Source organism: Myxocyprinus asiaticus, chromosome 7 (assembly GCF_019703515.2).
Source record: "Myxocyprinus asiaticus isolate MX2 ecotype Aquarium Trade chromosome 7, UBuf_Myxa_2, whole genome shotgun sequence".
Classification (NCBI taxonomy): domain Eukaryota; kingdom Metazoa; phylum Chordata; class Actinopteri; order Cypriniformes; family Catostomidae; genus Myxocyprinus; species Myxocyprinus asiaticus.
This window is the reverse complement of record NC_059350.1, coordinates 39920008-39941146: the sequence shown is the minus strand read 5'-3', so window position 1 is coordinate 39941146 and position 21139 is coordinate 39920008. Positions and strand designations below refer to the sequence as shown.

The 21139-nt window shown below is 36.2% G+C and overlaps 1 protein-coding gene across 1 annotated transcript in view; it reads left to right on the top strand.

Annotated features, from left to right (window-relative positions):
• The first annotated feature begins 4336 nt into the window (after window positions 1-4336).
• The window catches only part of LOC127444131 (tumor suppressor candidate 3-like), a 162321-nt gene continuing 145518 nt past the window's right edge, over window positions 4337-21139 (top strand). The window contains exon 1 of the mRNA XM_051703345.1: window positions 4337-4449. Coding sequence (XP_051559305.1) covers window positions 4345-4449 — 105 coding nt within the window. The 5' untranslated portion in view covers window positions 4337-4344. The remainder of the gene's footprint in view (window positions 4450-21139) is intronic.

Sequence of the window (21139 nt, the reverse complement as noted above, 5' to 3'; positions counted from 1 at the left end):
GAGCGAGAGCCAGCCCAGTTCTCCGAGCCGCGGCGGATTTCCTCAGTCTCATTCCCGCAGATCACGACTGCCGGTGTAACACACAGGGACAACAATTAACTCAGAGTGTCCCAACAGCAGTGATATGAAATAAACAGACTTGCTTGTTATCGCCGTCCCTATCCCTCTCCAAAAGGCAAAAGTGTTTCCGTCAGTCAGAGACCATGCTGTCACTGAGAGCATTGAATGCGCGACTGGCACATTTGCAGTGAGCCTGGTGGATCAGTTCCCTTAAATTCGATTCGATTCGCGCAGGTGGATGAGAAGGAGGATGTCAGCTCCCTGCCGTTATCAGGTTGACTGATTGATTATTGATTGATTAACTGATTAGACGTGGCGCACTCCGCTATTTCCCTACTTGGTGATCTCCAGGAACCTCCCGTTTCCAAACGCGCTCCTTCAGCCGAGTCCCGGTGCTCTGAATACGGAGTCTGTGTCTGGGAGAGGGAGTCTGTGGAGGGAGGGGAAGAAAAGGGGGAGATCTTCCTAGAGTGTAGCGTGATTTGTGAGGGAAACGTGTGGATTTTTCTTCTCTTTGGCGGAGCGCGGTGACTATCCGGTTTCGCTTTTTCACGCTCCTTCACAACAAGGTGACTGCACAGCCTCTTTAGTCTTCTGCCTGAAGATACGAGCAGGTTCTTTTCATCAGTCAAAAAACAAACTGTCCTGCAGTTCGGGGGTGGGGGTGGGGGGTGGGGGGAGACTCCGTATCTTGCCCGCTGAGCTGATCCGCAATGCTATTTAAGTTTTAATTCGCATGCGTGTGTGTTGCATCTTAAGTGCATGCTATTGACTTGTCCTTTTACACGATTGCAAATGCATTTGCAAGTGTAAATTTCAATGCAGATTAACCACACATGGTTAAAAATGAAAAACGAGAAAGACTCGCTCTAAATCATAGATCAAAATTGCTTAGATACTTTGAAAATAACCTACAAAGTGAAATCATTGTTCCAAATGCAGGGCTTGCATTGTGGATCTTTTTTTCATTGTGCAACTTCGTAATTAATCATTTCTTGGTATGGATGCGCACCTGACCTCAGCTGGGTATGGTGTGCCAGCTCCAGCTTCAGTGACGTCAACTCACAGTCTACGACCCAAATGAACAGCCCGCCGTAAAGTGAGGTGGCGCGACAGGTTTCAAGTGGAACATTTCAACATGGATCGTGTGTTTCGCGCATCCGTGCAGGTGTCTGAGAACGATACGCGCGCGCGCATACACACGAACACACACACACGAACACACACACACACACACACACACACACACACGAAGGTGTAGATTTAAGTGTTGTGTCCTAGATAAATGGGAATCGTACATCATCTTCTGTCTTGCAAATTTTGGCCTGTTATTCCTGGATGAGGATCAGCTTTAATGCTCTCGTTCAGCCATTACTGTCTGTCTCACCTCCTGCGTGTCTGTGTATTAATCAGAAATTAACTTATACAACCTTATGTTCAAACTTACACTGAAAAATTTTAACCCCCCAAAAAATTGCTTTATGTGGTATCATTTAAATGAACTGGTTTGATTCATATCGAAATATAATTTACATTACTAAATCAACCTAAATAGGCTACATTAGGTTACAACAAGAAAACTATTATTTATTGATTTATAAAACAGAATTGTGATTACTACAGATATTTATTTTGACTTGTCCCTCCTTTTCTTTTAAAAAAAAAAAAAAAAAAAAGCAAAAATCTGGGTTACAGCGTGGCACTTACAGTACAATGAAAGTGAACTGGGCCAATTTAATTCAGTAATTAATGTTAGTTTTAATTATAAGCTTCATATTTCAGCCTTTAAACCCTCCCAAAAAATGTCTCCATTCACTTCGATTGTAAGAGCCTTTACCTCAATTTTTGCTTTTATTTTAAAAGAAAATTTATTATTATTATTATTATTATTATTATTATTATTATTATTATTTTATTTGTTTATTATATATATTTTTTTTGGTAATTTAGTTGAACTTGTATTGAACCTGGAATATTCCTTTAAGGTAAAATCAGGTTACCACATTTTTGTATTTTATTTATTTATTTATTTATTTTTTACAGTGCAGCAAGATAAAAACTCCTGCCCACTTTTGTTTCTATTATATTGACTGAACATTGTCAGTAATACCTCAACACTATTTGATTTAACACTCTCCACATAATCTTCACATGGTAAAAATGTTTGGTCAGGTAACCTAAAAAATATGTTTCATGTGGTAAAATCTTAATTAAATGGTTTTATTCAAGTCAAAATATTATTTTATATGACCAAATCAGTCTGAATACATTAGGTCACACCAACAAAAGTCATTGGTAACAGTTTACAACAAGGTTCCTTTCGTTAACAATAGTTAATGCATTAGGTATCATGAACTAACAATTAACAATATATTTTTTACTTGACATATTAATATTTGTTAATGTTAGTTAATAAAATACTATTGTTCTTTGTTAGTTCATGTTAGTTCATAGTGCATTAACTAATGTTAACTTTTGATTTTAAAAATGTATTACTACAGTATATATTGAAATGAACATGAACTTAGGTAAATGCTTAAGTAATGTTCATTGTTAGTTCATGTTAACTAATGTTGTTAGCTAATGTTAACAAATGGAACCTTATTGTAAAGTGTTACCAAGTCATTTTAAAGGGTGAGGTTAGGTAGAAATGGCTTTTTAAGGTAACAACTGTGCATTTAACATTTTTACAGTGCAGCCAGTAGATGTTGTTCTACATCAACCATTTAATAATAGATCATAATAAAACAACAGCTTCAACCAGCTGTACAGGCAATTAAGTGACTTAGTCTGACATTTGCCACATGCATTTGTTCAGTGAATGACATCTGTGTTTACCAATGTCTGACCTTATATTCATCCTGCATACAGACGCATGCTGGCCAAATGAAGGACATAATTTGCTATAGTCAGTCAGGTCCTTAGGGGGACAAGGAACAGACCAACTAAACTGATAGTACTTAGCTTGAATGTGAGCTAATACAAATTATGACAGAATAACTTTATATGTCTGATGTGTTATTTATGCGATTATAGAACATGTTTTTGGGTTATCATAAAGCTATTCTTTCAGAATCTTTTAAAGACAGGAAATGATAATGTCCTGTTTTGCATAGAAATTTAATTGCAATAGACATGCATCTGTTTTCTGACCTACTGGCTTTAATATATTCATGCACATTCATTTTATCACCTGTTCAAATGCATTTATAAATGCACAAACAATCAGAGTATGCGAGACCACCATAGCAGAAGTTATACAGTGCCATTTAACCTCTGGGCATTTTGTGTATAAGGGACATAATTTCTCTCACAATCAGATGCAGTCATGAGGCTGTAAATAGCTTTGCTCCCCCTTTTAATACTTTCTATTACCCTACTGACCTCTCAGCTGCTATAGTAAAACAACTTAAAGATGTAGCACTAGGCAGCAAATAAATCCAGGAAACTAAATGTCATAATGCAATACATTAAAGGCATGTTACTGCATTTACAATGTAATTATTTGATCTTCACAAGATACATTCAGGAGACACTTCATTTTCTTTCATCTTACATTATGCAGGAAATAAATGACAATAAACCAATAGACACTGACTTTGATATACCACTGTACAAAGATCAAGAGATTTGTAGGGTTTACTGCAAGAGATTAATGTAAATACTTAGGTTTGCCACTGTTTTGAGTGAATAAATGTTTTGGCTTTATTTAGGTGTATAATAATAATAATAATAATAATAATAATAGCAATAATATAAAAATTAATACTAATAAAAATATTAATTATAATTATTAATAATACATATAATTATATAATTTATACACTGTAATTTTATAAAGAGCAATTTATTTAACTCTAAGAAACATTGTTTAATAGTTTCAAATGCCGTAATTTCTCGTTTTTGCCAAGTCATGCATTCTCCATGTCCAATATCAGCAAACACTTTTCGGGTTTGCCCCCCATTGGCAGGAACTGGAGGTACAGCAGGGCTATATCTAAACACGTACATCTTCTCTGACCGCAAAGGCTGTGACAAAATAATGCATATCTGCAATATAAGAAAAACATCTATCATTTCTTAATTATGAGGCTATTCTTAAACTTATTCTTAAAGTATCCATACAGATTTTTTTTTATGGGTTTCTCTAATTATTTCTTGTTTTTAAAATCCAGAAAATAAAAACTACATATCCCACAAACAGATCAAGTTGATTCTGATTGGAGATTATTGTAGCCAATCAAATCCCGCAACCGTACTGATGCAATTACAGCATCTTCCATCATGGCGGCTGTATTCAAGGGATTCCCATTCAAACTGCCGTTTGCATCCATTCTGGTGATTTTGCTGCTATGTATCCAGTCCGGGGGAGGTCAAAAGAAAAAGGAGGTACTGATACATTCATGAAACTACCTTTCTTTGCATCCTGCGATTTTTGTTTCTGATAAAAGACCCGAAGTCAGTGTGCAACCCTTGAATCTGTATCACCGTAGTTAAATTATGTTTAAAGTATATGACCCTAGATGGTTATTTACGTGATGCATACAAAGAATAGAAAGTATTTTTTTTTAATAGTGTAGTATTTTACATTACAGGTATGACAGGTTTCTTCTTTAGGTGTATCCGTGCGTGTGTCAGTTCTTTTGTAAAGGCAGCTGAGTGCCAGTGCCTGTGTGACGATTGCGCGTGCCCGTAAACATGATAAGTCATTCTGTTTCATATTTCTAAGGGCACGTTGAACTGAAATAGTTAAAATAACGCTATTTATTTCATATACATGTCTTATGTGTATGTTGATTGGTTGTTTGCATATTTTATTATTCGTTTATTTAATATTGTGAATAAATGAGTGTTTTATTTGAAAATTGATTAACTTAGCAGTCTACTCTGCAGTTCTAATATTCCAGTACTAATGGCAATATTTAAGTTTAATAATGTATGGCTACTGGGATTTGATTAGGTCAGAGCAACTTCTGGGGAAGGGTAAATAATAATAATAATAATAATAATAATAATAATAATAATAATTATTATTATTATTAGCTTGTTATTATTATGATTGTTATCATTATTTCCTAAATGAGTGTTGCATGGTCCTAAAAAGAGATTCAATCTTAACAAAACATGAGGCTTATTAATAATTGACATGAACACAGATAAATTAAATACTTAATATTGTTTTTATAAAAAAGAAAAAAAAAAGTGATAATTCCGAATACCCTTATCATCATTTGTATTAAAGAAAAATCCTACACTAATATTAAGATGTATTTGTTGGTTTCTGACTCTTTATTCATTGCTTATAAGGGCCCAAACATACTTCACGTAAGTACGCAAACGCAGACGCAAGCGCTTCGCCAACGCGTGATCCTGTTGTACATACATTATGTGAGGTCTTGCGTTGCTCTGGTAGTTACAAACCTTGGACCACAAGGGGGCGAAATAGTTTTTTAGGCACCACGAAACCGGATGTGGTGGAGTCAACATGTTGACAGTTGTGGAGTGTGCTTTTATTATTTGCTAAAAAGGTGATTGAAAAACATGTTTGTATAATCTAACTTGTTCGGCAAGACTCTCCTCAAATTGCTGCTCCGCCATAACAGTTGTTGATTGAAAAAAGAAAATCTGCTGTAGCACCCCTTGCTGTAATCTGAGAATACAGTGCGTACTTGCGTTAGGTTATGAATTGCGCTCTGAAACATTTCACAACGCAACAACGAGTGAAATCGAGCTTGCGTAGCAAGATGCATCTGCGTTCACATACTTGCGTATGTTTGGGCCTTAATGCATTGTTCATAATGTCAGGTGAATTATCAGATAGAGTCTCTCTATCTCTCTCTGTGTCTGTTCAGATCCTGAGAAAATATAATGAGTATTTGACCTTCACTCTCCCCTGTAGCAGAGGAGCAGGAAAATGATCATATTGAGCACAATTCACGCAATGTGGTGAAACAGCAACTTTCTGCATTTTTAAATTCATTTCCTCATATTTCCTCTTCCTCTTTTGTCTTTTCCTCCCTCTTTTTCCTCCCTGGTGCTCTATGGGTGATGAGAAAGGCAGTATTTGGGGTGACTGTTTTTAAGCCTTAATATTTCTGTTATGATTTGCGCTGCCCTCTGTGAGCATGGGAAGAAAAACGGAGAATGTGTAGGGTGTGAGGAATATTATTTTGTTTTCCTGCCAAGCTACTCGTTCATCATCACAGTTTCGTTTTTGGGTTTGACTAATGGGAGAAGGTGAGAAAAGATGGAGTAAGCAGTTTTAGGCTGCTTGAGTTCCAGAGTCTTTGTTTTGCCTTTATTTCTCCTCAGATTCAGGCTAAGTTGGACTTTTTATAGGCTTTAAAGATGACATCACCTTTTGTGTCATTCTCATGCTGTCCTTTATTTGTTTACTCTCTGGGTGGGGCATAAGGTTTGCATGTGGTTACTGTCTTCTATGTTTTTGGCATTTTGTGGATTCAGGTGCAAAATTGTGATACTGTTGAGCCGTGTTTTCAGCTTAAATGTAAAGATAGACCAAATATATAATTCAACAATGTCAATTAATTGGCCAATATTTGGATATTTCAAGATCATTTGCATTTCATCTGCAAATAAGTTTTAGTTCACCCTTGTTTTAGGGGGAAACAAACAAACTATATATATATATATATATATATATATATATATATATATATATATATATATATATATATATATATATATATATAGTACTGTGCAATAGTCTTAGGCACATAAGATGTTTCACAAAAGCATTTGTCTTAAGATGGTTATTTATATCTTCAGCTTTAGTGTGTCAATAGGAAATATAAATGTTATACTCCTAAACATTACTTTTGCAAATACAAAAGATTAGAACAGAAGAACAGGGCACTCTGCAATAGATGTCATGGCCCCCACAAAGCCCCCCACTGAACATCGTGTCAGTCTGAGATTACATAAAGAGACAGAAGCAATTGATACAGCCTAAATAGATAGAAGAACTGTGGCGAATTCTCCAAGAAGCTTGGAAAATCCTGTCTGCCAACAACCAAGAAAAACTGTGTCCAGGTGTACCTAGGAGAATTGGTGCTGTTTTAAAGGCAAAGGTGGTCACACCAAATATTGATATAGCTTTTTTATGTTTACTGGACTTTGTATGACATTAAGTGATAAATGAAAATTATTTATGTCATTATTTTTGAAGACATCCTCACTATGCAACATATTTCACAAGTGCCTAAAACTTTTGCACAGTACTGTATATATACTGTATAACCCAGAATATAGGCACCTTTTTTGAAGACATGTGTGTCAAACACTTTTTTGCTGTTGCTGACATTAGCAGCAAAATCCTGTAGGCAGCAATGAATCATTAGCTAAGAATGAGTCGATAGTTTTTTTGCCTTTAAGTTATTTTTGTCTGAATGGTATGCTCTTTTTAGTGTTGGAGAACATCAGAGTAGGTTTTGCATCTTGTCATCTTTAGGGCCCTATGAAATTCATTTGATTTTTTCCCAAATTCCGTGTTTTCCTTTCAGTTTTCTCTGAATTTCTCTGAATTTCAAGTTTAATCAAAGTAAGTAATTAATAGAATTTTAATAAAATGAAAAGAGAACAATTGGTTTTCAACATACCATTGCATTATTTTTTATTAAACGAAGAGCATCTATACTGATCCTCACAGCATAATCCAAAACCCCAACTATACTACAACTAGAGCTATTTTATTATTTTATTATTAATTTGTTCTAATACAGTGCTGCACAGTAGAGCGGCACAGTATTAATTAAAGCAGTGATAAAACTCTTGCTTGAGATATTGCTTTAATATAATGTAATTATTATTGATATATTATTATCATTACTACTACTACTACTACTACTACCACTACTACATTTATAATAAAATGTTACTATACAGAAATAATATATTTCTGTCACATTTTTTCAATTTCTCGCGACTAGTTAAATGCTTTTATTTTTTGCCTTTTTGGTGGAAAACTGGATGTTTTTGATGGCTTCACTTCTCACCTCCGGAAAAGCAGTTCACTATATGGGCTAATGTGCTTATTAATCCGCAAAAGGCTATGATTTTATTATATAAATATATGGTCTGCATGTGCTATGCGCTTCACATTGAATAAAGTGCTCTGCTTAATACACACAGAGCACATGTGATGTTAATGATGCGGTTTCTCACATTCACTTACTGTAGAAGCATGCAGCTCATGCAAACCATATATTTGTTAAATGAAATCTCAGCCTTTTGTTGTTTAAGCATAACAATAGGACATCACGCAGATTTTAATTTGATTAATTGTGCATTTATACGTTAATTTCATCCCAAATATGTCAAATTCCTTGACATTCTGTGTTTTATAGTTAATTCCGTTTTTATGACTGGATACTTGAATAAATAATAAGATTTATAAATGATTGTAATTTAACAATTTTGAAGCAAAATTGCATCTGGTCTGTTGTTTTGCCATTGTAGCACCAATATGGAAATGTTCAGACTGTTATGTTTCCTGTTTCTGATCTGTTATTTTTATTTAGATTTTATTATTTTTTACTTTTAACAAAGGGTACACTTTAAAAGCTACAATATAAAATTTTACATGCTTCAAGTGAAATCATAACATTATGATTTATAGTAGAAAAGATAAATAACTATGAAGCACTGTTAATTAAAAAATAGCCCTGATATTAAAAGCTTCTTATATCAGCCTTAATAGACGGGTGCAGATGAAAATGCTAAAATTTGTCAATACCAATATGGTAAGGGCACTAAAAATACCAATATTTATAATAGTGATCCATCAATATGTTTTTTTCATGAGCCAATTCTAAAACATTAACATTTTCCTGCTTTTTTACATTTGGTTACATCCTTGGATATGGTTTTTCTAGTTCTTTACACTTAAGCTGTATGACTCCCACACTCTTCTGCCATGTCTATTCCTCATAGTCTTGTAATGTCTGCAGCAGTAATAGTGTTATCTGAGTCAGGCCCATGATAGCTCCATCCTGACTGCAGCAGCTGGAGCTGAATATCAGTGTGATCCCTTCTCCCTTCAGCTCTCAAACGACGGCTCTACTCATTACTGCTCAGACTGGCACTGGGGCAAAAGGTTTGAAAGACAGCAAGGCAATTTTATGTTCTGAAACGACTGAAATGTTTGAAGTCTTAAAGCCTCACTCATGCTGGGGTGAACAGTGCGAAGAGGGCCACCCCGCTGAGTGTTTGATGAAAGCAGTTTAATTCTAAAAGCTTAGAGACATAATGATGCATACATGTAGTCATCCACGGATAGGAAAAGAGCATCATGCTGCTCTGCCTCTTTCATTCTTTCCCCCTTTCTATATTTCTCTTTCTCTCTCTTTCTTCAACCCATCGTGATGGACTACTCTCGAGAAGCATTGATCTCTCAGACTGGGGACACAGTTGCATCGTGCAGACCTGCATATATGCATTTCCATAATGAGTCTCAAGACTCAGCAAGATTCAAATTCTAAATACAACATGGCTCACTGCAAATTAATCTCCCTGTCTTCTGTTGGTAGAGATGATGATGTCTCTAGAGCATCAAGAGGTAGTTTTATTTTTTTTCCTCACTAAGAGAGGACAGGAAATGATGGGGAAAAGGAATTGGGAAATTATGTGCGCACCACGGCTCAACAAGCTGAGGAATGTGCACCAACCGCTAGGCAATGTCTCTCAAAACTTACGCACAATTCGACATATGTAACATTGCAGTCTGCCTCTACATTTTTTGTGTGTATTTATTTTAATATTAAAATACTTACTTCTGTCTCAGTTTAATATGCTGAGACAACTCTGAAGTAATCCAATCGAAAGTTGACTTCCTGAAGAGTATAAGCACTGTAGCACGTGGTCCGATATCTCAGCCTCTGTCTTAACCAATAGTATGAGTTTGGGTTGGAACTACATGGCCAAAAGGATGTGGACAGTGGACATCCAAACACTTTCACATGCTTGTTGAACAATTTCAAAACCATGGGAATTAATAGGGAGTTTTTCCTCACTTTGCTATAGCACTCTTCTGGGAAGGCTTTCCTCTGGATGGTGGAACATGGCTGAAGGAATTTCCTCCCATTCAGACACAAGAGCATCATTAAGGCCAAGCACAGATTTTGGGTGATGGGGTCAGGCTCAGTCAGTGTTCCTATTCATCCCAAAAGTGTTTATTAGGGTTCAGGTCTGGGCTTTGAGCAGGTCAGTCAAGTTCCTCCATGCCAGACTGATCTCACTGTGAATTTGGCGACAGTAGGTGAAAAGTTCTACTGCTGAAATTGATCTGTACTTAGTGCTGGGTGATATGGACAAAAATGTTTATCACACTATACATTTCATACCATTAATGGGGAAGGAAATGCATTCCTCATGTTTGTTAGACCTCAAGAATGAATGTAAACATAACTTGCTTGTTTACAAGTAAACCCCAGAGGTTAAGCTTTATCTTTATCTTTAACGTATACTCATTTTAGGATTTAATCCTACATAAGGTGTGTGACCTCTTTTTGATTAAGTTTTGCCAATGACGTATGACTCCACTGAAAGACTTTCTGTCGCTCCACACTCCAGCTCAGCAGGTGGCGTTAATGCACCATAAGCTGGATTGCCAACTGGCAATAAACTTCACAAGAAGAAGAAACACTTTCTTGCCTGTGACTGCACAATGAATAATGAAAAATCGTTTAACTAAATAAAAAATAAATAAACAGCAATGGAGTTGATGTCTGAGTTGCTGTTGTGTTCAGTCAATAGCTGTATTGCATTGTCAGTGCTGTCTTGTTCGGTGCACAACGATTTCATATTAGCCGGTTAGCTAGCTAGCGACTACCGAGACTCATTACCAGTTTCCATGACAGCAGAGCTATGTAGCCGCTAGACTGCTAGCTAGTTATGTGTATAACTTTGCCTAACTGCTTGCATGTTTAGTGAGATGTACCTGATCCGATTGTCTAGATATAAGACATAGGCTAAATATTAATGCTGTCTGTCAATTAAATTTTTAAATCACGATTAACTGCATAATTTTTTTTTAGTTAATTGCGATTAATCGCAGATTTTGAAAGTCCTGAAATTTGACACTATATATACTTCTTTTCCTGTCAAAACTTAGGAAAGAAAACAAAACATAATGTAACAATATAATATAATGCTTTATTAACCAAACAAAGATTTCCACAGTATAAAGATAGAAATGCACTAAAATGGCACTAAGTAACATTAAAGTAACATTCAAGTAACATTAAACATTTCCCTAAGTCTAAGTGGTATTTTGACAAAGGGTATGTTTACACGACAACGTTTTCAACTAAAAACTGAAAACTTCTTATGGGTTTTGGCTGTTCGTTTACACGACAATGGCGTTTTGAGGCCTGAAAGCACAAACTTTGAAAACGGGTTTCAAAGTGCACGTTTTTGAAAAACGATGGCGTTATCATCTCCGTGTAAATGTACAAAAACAAGAATTTGTGAAAATGATGACGTCATGCGTGCGCATATTACGTGTTCAGTTTATAGGCATGCGTGTGAGTACTTCAAAACAACGTGCGAGACATTCAAAACTACAATGGCGGCCTACAGGACTGTGTTTATGCTGCTCAAGATTTTGAGTTTATTGACACTTCATCACTACTACGACCAGCGATCGCCATCTTCATTGTTTGTATTCACCGCTCTGTGGAAGAATGCTTATGTGCACAGGCGCGTAGTGTTTCTTTACAAAGTGACATTGGCAACTACTGGCCTGGCATGCATAATACAGCGTTTTTAGTCATTTTTGCGGATCCGTGCGAACGGGGATCGTTTTGACAACGTTGTCGTCCGTACGTGAAACTTTTCAAAAACGCAAAGGAAAAACTTTTCCATTTTTAGTACATCGTTTTCGTGTAAACGTACCCTAATTGGAAGAACTAGTCTCCCCATAGGTTGCATATTCATTGCAATGGGCATTAAATCTCTTAAACTCTCATCCTTCACAATATTAATCTGCCGATAGACTATGACTATCTACTTTGTTACAGCAATCATGAAGCTGCGTTCATGATTCACGTCATGACATCAAGCTTTGTACATCAAATGGTGTTAAGAGGTCCTTTCTCCATCATTTTATCACTGAAGTGCTGTTGTATGTGTGTGCAGAGATTCTTCTATTTACTGAGATAACAACCTCCATGGCTATATCATAGTCGAGAGTGTAATGGTCAACTAGTGTGTTACAACAATATTGGCCATAGAATGTCTACGGGACCGCCGCGATAAGCTATTTTTACTAATCTTGTAGGTTCTGGTGTGTGTGTTGTGAAGTGTGCATCAGTGTAATGACTTGGGGCGGACACATTACAAAGGTTCCACCTTTTATATTGTATTAATTGTTATGCGTTAATCACAATTAAGAAAAAAATAACACGTTAAGCTTTTTAAATTAATCGCATGCTTAATTAGCTCTACTAAATATAGAAAATTACTCAAAAGTTTATCATCGATATCAACATTTTTTTTGTTGATAAATATCAAAATATCGTTTTATCATTTAGCCCTATCTGTGCTTACCAAAATTCGAAACACTACCCCCAGTGGCTGAAGCTGTAAGCATTGTTGAACGGATGGGCACGTATGAGCTCCAGTTTCCAGGTGAAATGTCCACAGATTGGTGGAAAATGCGTGATGTTTTTAGTTGTTAATTATGGAACACAGTCAAGAGGAATGTATATTTTATTAGTTCCCCAAACCCCAACCCTAAACCTAAATGTCAGTGGAGTAAAAATGTGCAAAATGCAACCTCCAAATCGCTCTTACCATTGGTTATGTGAATGCGATTACTTCCTGGTTTCCATGGGACCAGATCCAAAAACAGTCATTATTTTTGCAATTCTGTTTGGTGCCACTAGTGGAGCAAAATGTACACAATTTACACAGTGATACAAAGAAACACAAAGTGATATCTGGTATCTTATACAGAAAGAGAAGAGAGCAAGGAATGAAAGCACAAAGGAGCGTGAGCCCATAGCACAAGTGCATGGCTTTCGCTCCCATGTCTGGGTAGAGAGACTTGCGAGCCGTGTTTAAGGCCCAGTGTACTGGATTTGTGAAATGATTTGCATTGTGCTTGAGAAGCATTACTAAATATGATTTTCCCTACCATCCAGACAGACGTAGTGCCCCAGCCGCTGGTAGACTGTGATATATTAACATTAGACCCTGGGCCATTGCACATGCATTGCTTATAGAGAATCATTCTACAAATTGAGCGACCTAGCCTTCAAACCCCTACTCTCTTCTCCAATACGCATGCTTTGGCCATTCTTTCACTTTGCATTTTAAAATGCAAAATAAGGCTTTAAAAGATAAACAAAAAAGAGACATGAATATTTAGCAGGCCCCGGTACCCTCTGGTCTGCTCTGATGTCAGTTCCAGGTCTGCTGGTGTAATTCCATTTCCCTTGTACATTTTATTCAATATTCAAGAGATTTGTAGGCCATTTGTATCAAGTGCATTGATATTCTTACCTTCTTGCCTATAGGGAGGAAATAGAAAAAGAGGTCTAACTGACAAATGGTGTATGTTCAGTGCACTCACTGCAGTGAATAAATGGTATAGCCTAAGTATATATATGCAACACTGTAAAAAAAGTTGCATTTACAGTTAATATTCCAGGTTCAATACAAGCATTTGTGTCATAATGTTGATTAACACAAAAAAAAGAATTTAAACTCTTTCCTACTCAAAAAGCAAAAATCTGGATTACAGTGAGGCACTTGAAATGGAATGAATGGGGCCAAAACTTAAACCTTAAAATACTCACTGTTTCAAAAGTATATAGCCACAAGACGTAAATAATATGTGTGGTAACATGATTTTAGTGTGATGAAATCACTTATTAACATTTCTGTGTAAAGTTATATCCAATTTTACAACTTTGTTGCCATGACAACATTTTGCCGTAAACCTTGTAATCTGTAACCTCGATTTTTTTATTCAAAATAAATTTTTGTGATAATCAAAAAATATTATGGCATAAATGCTGTCGACTTTTCTTACATTGTATTAAACCAAGAGTATTCTTTTTAAAAACTGGAATCTGTGTTTGCTAGAACTGATAAAATACAGTGGCATAATGAAATGTCATTTTGTGTCTGTATATATTTTACATTTCATTACTGTATATTTCATTAAAGTATATAATAGTAGTATAACAAGTGACTACACAACTCTCATTATTAGTACTTTAAAATGTAGGCTAATGATAACCACCATAAAACACATGGTAAAACAGAAAACAAGGTCACATGATGACTAAGTTCATCAACATTGGTTTAATTAAATATTATTTAAATAAACTAAAACATTTCATATAAAAATTACACCTATTGTCTTGTTAAATATAAATGATCAGTATACGGTATATGGTTAGGTAACTAACCATTAACAGCCTCTTACTGTAGCTTTCTTACATTTATTTTCCATTAAAATTACTAATTTGGGTCAGGCCTTATTTTTACAGTAAACAATATGAAAAAAGTTTCTGATCAAATTATGTGACACCGGATAATTCTATTTCTGTATTTTAATGTTTTGCACTAGAAGGCAGCAGCCCTGTTGAATGAATGATAATAGCTTGTGTGGCAGAGCTGTCTGTTTGATGGATGCTTTCTGTTCCAGAGACGTCGCCCTGCCTAGTTTTTGACATTTTGGTCAGAAATTGGGCATAATCAGAGGACAGTTATTTTGGAAAGGGAAAGGGAGGGTATGTCAGACTGACCACAAGGAAATCAGATGTTTTCTGTTTTAAATTAGTAAGAGGCACAATGTGTCTGTGTTTGAATGGCAACACACAAATAGTACAGTGACCCCAAAGAGTATATTAAGTCACACTCAAAATGTATGAATATCATTGCCTTAGATAACAACATTTTAATTTTACTGTCAAGTTCACAGGTGTTCTGGCAGAGTAATCACAGGTGTAGTTCATTACTTTAACTAACGTTTCTCTAACGTTTGACAACCAAAAAGTGTTTAAAGATTTTTGTGAAATAATCTGTCTAAAAAGTATCATTGTGCGTTCTGTGTTTGAAATAAATGACTCTAGTTTAGATCATTTGTTATCTAATGCAATGATGTTCATACATTCAAATTATTTTTCAAGCCATTGTAGATTATACAATTACTGTTGTGAATACACCGTATCTATTCTAATCTTTTACATTTACAATCATCTTTTTGCCACCAGTGAAATGTGACCGGAAACGATAGGGGAAGGTAACTAGAATTAAATTAAAACTGGGATCGCCTGTGTAAAAGCCAGTATGCAACATATCAGAGAATTTACGCTTGTCACCAGGCCACATTTCCAACCATTTGTTTAATATCAGTTTACTAGGCTTTTACACAGTGTCAGAGCAGAGCACTAATCCACTGTGAACTATGCAACACATGTACACTATATATTTATATAATTAAATCACAGCATTTGCGCTTTAATCTCAACTCAACTTTATTTATATAGCATTTAAAACAACAGAGCTGACTAAAGTTCTTCACAGTAATATCATTTAAAGCATAACATTTTATGAAAATTACCACATACACAAACACCAGTAGTCTAAAATACAAACACTCCAAAACTGTGTCCTACATTTCATTTGTCAGACCCAATGGCCAGTGTAAAGAGATGAGATTTCAGACGTGACTTAAAAGTGACGTGGAATGGAATAAAACAAGATGCGTCTTTAGAAGTTAAACTTGTTCCGCTCTTAAAACATGGTGCACATCGCCGGAAATAAATCAAAAAGGTCAAAGACGTCCATCTAGTACATGTTTACATAGACGAACAATAAAAAATAGCACAGATGGCCGCAAGAACGTGTCCATAACATGTTTATACTGAAAACACCAAGATCGCAACGCAGCAGAATAAAACAGAATGAGTACATTGTTTTTTTAAAAGCAGCGCAAGATGCATTACAACTGCCAAAGAAGTCTGTGTAGTAGTGTTGTCAAAAGTACCAGTACTTCGGTACCAAGTCGATACAAAAATAGAAAAGATGTAATGATACCAGTGTTTCTGCTGTACAGGTAGTACCGTGTACCGACTCTATCCGGTACTAGCGCGCAATATGACTGACACACGACCGCTTTAAAATGCTCACAGGCTTATTTTGAACACGTGCTCTGTTACTCCTTTTACACTGAAATGGACAATTAATCCAAATGACATGTCCTAGTGTGATTTATTAAACCGCTAAAGGCTGCAATCTTAGTGTGGATGAGCTGCGTACTTTAAATGAATGTATAAATCTGACGGCTCATACTCTGAAAACTCCACAGACATTGAGAAACATTCACGTTGTTTGAGATGACAGAGCAGAGCACTAATCCACTGTGAACTATGCAACACATGTATACTATATATTTATATAATTAAATCACAGCATTTGCGCTTTAATCTCAACTCAACTTTATTTATATAGCATTTAAAACAACAGAGTTGACTAAAGTGCTTCACAGTAATATCATTTAAAGCATAACATTTTATGAAAATTACCACATACACAAACACCAGTAGTCTAAAATACAAACACTCCAAAACTGTGTCCTACATTTCATTTGTCAGACTCAATGGCCAGTGTAAAGAGATGAGATTTCAGACGTGACTTAAAAGTCTTCAGAGATCACACTGGAGTGTGGTTTATCCGGAAAAGTGAAGCTTCTGGCAAAAAAAACACACGTCATTATAAAAGCACGATTAAAAATAAAAGCTAGATGCTTGAAATTGAAGAAATGAAATAAAAACAAATTAATAGAAATATATTACAACTTTATAGTAAAATGTAATATTATCTATAATAATAATAATAACAATAATTAATCAATTTATCACAAGCAAGACAGCTGTTGAATAAAAGTTTTGCAAAAAAAATAAAAAATAAAAATGCAGTGACAGTGTTCACCTATTAAAAGTTTGAAGAATTAAAACCATTTTGATGATTAAATTAAATTAAACTTTAAAACATGTTCTGGAAAATAATAATAATTATTAACCTGTAATTATTAAAATAATTATAATAACTAAACTTATGTGTTAAACAGCACATTATCATATTAGCATATTTTTGCTGTGGTATCGAAATATGAAATTTCACTGGTATTGGTACAGACTGCTGAAAGTTTGGTACCGTGACAACACTACAGTCTAGCATATGTTTAGTTTAGGATGCAGCTTGGTTTCAATAAATGCTTTTTTGCATAGGGGAAGATGTTTTGAGTTCTGAAACTTGCAGTATGTTTTTATAGTACAATGAGCTCTTATATGTCAAAAGATCAACCCCTTTAAGGCATCAAGAGAAAAATTATCATGTTTTCTTACTTTGAATCACAGTACAAGGTAATAACTTTCAGTTCTTCTTTATTTTCATTTCTTCATTTTATCCCTCCTAGTCCTGTGTATCATCCATCTGTCCCTCCCATAGCTTGTGTCATCTTTGATTGTCCTTTATCAGTGCTGTCATAGCAGGCACATCCAGCGTGCCTGAGGATGATCCGGGGGAGATGCAGTAGGCGGGAGGCCGGCGTGGCCGAGTCAGCCTGTCGAACCGGATAACGCAGGAAGCCTTATCAGCGCCATGCCAGCCGTCCATGGCAAAGCCTTAAACATGTATTAAAGAGTGAATCAGAGAGAGTCGTTCATTAGGGAGAGTAGTAACAGGGGAGGAGAGGGAGCGAGAATCTCTTCAGCACATCTTTCCATCTGTTTCTCTTTTTCTTTTATTAATTCTCGTCTTGGTTCTGCTCTTTATCACTCTCACTTTTTTTCTGATTACAGCCGCTGATTCGAACAGTTGCCTCTTGGAGATGTTTGCATTTTTATCAGTGTCCTTTATGTGTTTCGGTTCAGACTCCAAAAGGTGCCATTGTTGTGATGTAACTGGATGCTTTGTTGCTTTTAAGGGCAAACGCCTCATCACATTTCACAGAGCAAAGAGACAAAGCAAAATTACTGGCAGCCGCTTGGACACCAAGACCCACCTGAGCACATTAGCGGCATTAGCTATTTTATTTTTAAAAGGTACACACACCAAGATATGCCAATCTATTAGTGAAATGGCCAAATTCCTTTAACGGTACTGGCTCTGTGATTTTCGGCTTATATTGAGCTGCCATATTAATCTTTTTCTGAAGATTGTTTTCAAAATGTATTTTTCATTCAGTTGAGGTGGTGTAAGCACTTAGTGCCTATCAAAGAACTAATCCCATCTCAAGATCTAATATCCCTTCACCTGTGGCCATCACGATTCATTTCCCAGTCACCGTCTAATTGACAGGAAAATTTGATCCGCGTCTCTCTCCCTTTTAAAATGGAGTATGGAGAAAGAACAGCATTCAAGAAAGAGAGAATAGGCCAAACTCCCAAATTGAGCTGCTTTGTCTTTTAATACACTTCGGCCTGACTCAAATCCTTGAGTAAATTATACTCAGTAATTAGTAATGATAATCCTGAATCCTGAGGAAATATTTGAGCTTTTTGTTGTTGTTGAGGACAGACTGTAATTATTGCGACTTTTCAACTTCTAGTAGCTGTCTTTAAGGAAAACACGAAAGGGCTATATTCATACAGTTAGTGTTGGGGAATTATAACTGAATTTACTGACAGGTTTGATGCTCAAATTGTACTTTAGAAACAACAGGATACAGACAATGATAAGTCTGTATGGACAAGGAACCAAACTTTCTTTGACTCATTATAGACTTGAGTAATGCCTTTAACCATAGTGACAGATAGGCATAGTGAATACACAACCCGCCAAAAGTCTGGACATGCCTATTTCCAGTTACTGTTTTCCACATTTTAGATTAACAAGTTCATCAAAACTATGAAAACACAAATGGAAGAATATTCCAGTTAGGTTGTGACCAAAAGTGTTAAACAAATTAAAACTATCTTATATTGACACTCTGGGCATTCTCTCAACCAGCTTCATAAGATATCCACATGGGATGCTTTTAAACACCATTTAAAAGGATAGTACAGCCCAAAAAATTATCTCATCATTTACTCATCCTTATGCCATCCCAGATGTGTATGACTTTCTTTGCTCTGCTGAACACAAATGAAGATTTTAAGAATAATAAATCATCTCTTTCATTGAACATGGTATAAATAATGGTCCCAGTTAGAACTAGCCACAATCATGATAAGAGTCAGAGAGTCTTAAACTAGTCTCCAAACCACAAGGAGAGCAACTTCTACCAACATTAAAGGGATGGTTTGTCCAAAAATGAAAAATCTGCCATCACTTAAAAATAAAAAATCAGCTTTTATTGGATCTTTTTTCCATACAGTGAAAGTGAATGGTGACTGATACTGTAATTCTACATCTCCTTTTGTGTTCCACAGAAGAAAGAAAGATATAAGATGTGTAAGTAAATGACAGAATTTAAGTCTTTAAGTCACTACAAGTCACTCTGCAGGTGTAGACCTAGAATCTTTCATGATTGGTTTATGGATAGATCGGCAGACTAGCTGCTGTCTGACATCGCGCTCCCATCAAACAGACTTGGACATGGAGTTGCTGTGTCAGCAAGCCCCACCCGCTCCCATTGGTAGCTCCACGTCCCCTGCCAGCTTTCTGTTTATTGAACTAAAGCACTGTTTGATTTTGTTATAAACAGAGCATAATATAAGCAACCGTGTGGCTTTCACTGCATTATTCTCCCAGCAGAAATATTGCCTGCCTTTGCAGTGAGAGAAATGAAAAGAAATGTGTTCCAGAGGGTGTGGTGGTGTAGCCTAGTTGTTAAAGATCTGGGTAGGATACCAAAAGGTTGCAGGTTTGAACCCTGCAAGGGGCGATTCTTGTATTATTGCCACTGGGCTCTTGACTAAGGCACTTAATGTAACGTTAAAACTTGCCATCACAATGATAGGGTGTAATTGGTGGTTTCGGAGCATTGCTATGTATTTGTAGTTTGTTTTGTCATCTACTAAGCAAAAATAATAAGTCTGAAGGCGCGGTCACATTCACCTTTGTACAGCAAAATTAGCAGGCATGGGTAGATGTTGAGCACATGTGAAATCAGGAAAAAAACGTATTGCCAAGCAGCCTCTTTGTAATGCTACACTTTATAGGCTGGGAGAGTGAAGTTAAAAAGCAACTCGCCGCTAAATTGATATCCTAGTTCATTTTTACATATTCAGCCTGCATCTGAAATCACGTACTGTCAGAGTATGTACTGTATTTGATGTAGGACGCACTTCTCGGCCTGTAAAACAGTACGCTCTTTAGGTATTCATGTGAGTAGTATGAATAGATTCCGGACATACTTCATCTGGGGATGTGGATATTGACCCATGACCCGAATATATGACGTAATGACAACAACCACAGAAATGACCTATCTCTGGTTTTGTTAAAGAAGCACCATTTAAGCACAAAAAACAACTTTCTCTGTATATACACTCACAGAGCACTTTATTAGGAACACCATGGTCCTAATAAAATGCCCAATGTGGTCTTCTGCTGTTGTAGCTCATCTGCCTCAATGTTCAACATGTTGTGCATTCTGAGATGCTATTATGCACAAGTGGTTATCTTGGTTACCGTAGGCTTTCTGTCATCTCGAACCAGTCTGGCCATTCTCTGTTGACCTCTCTAATCAACAAGGCCTTTCCGTTTTCAGAACTGCCGCTCACTGGATGTTTTTTTGTTTTTGGAACCATTCTGAGTAAACTCTAGAGACTGTTGTGCGTGAAAAACCCAGGAGATCAACAGTTACAGAAATACTCAAACCAATATGTCTGGTTGATGTGAACATTAACTGAAGCTCCTGAACTGTATCTGCATGATTTTATACAGTGCACTGCTGCCACACGATTGGCTGATTAGATAATCGCATGAATAAGTAGGTGTACAGGTGTTCCTAATAAAGTGTTCAGTGAGTGTAGATCACCTACAATTGAAAAGAGCCATCCGACTTCTGGTTCAACACCATTCTTTTAAATCCAGCATTTTGAACGTGACGTCTCCTCAGCTCCCGAGGGATTATGGGATTTTAAACTGTCCAGTC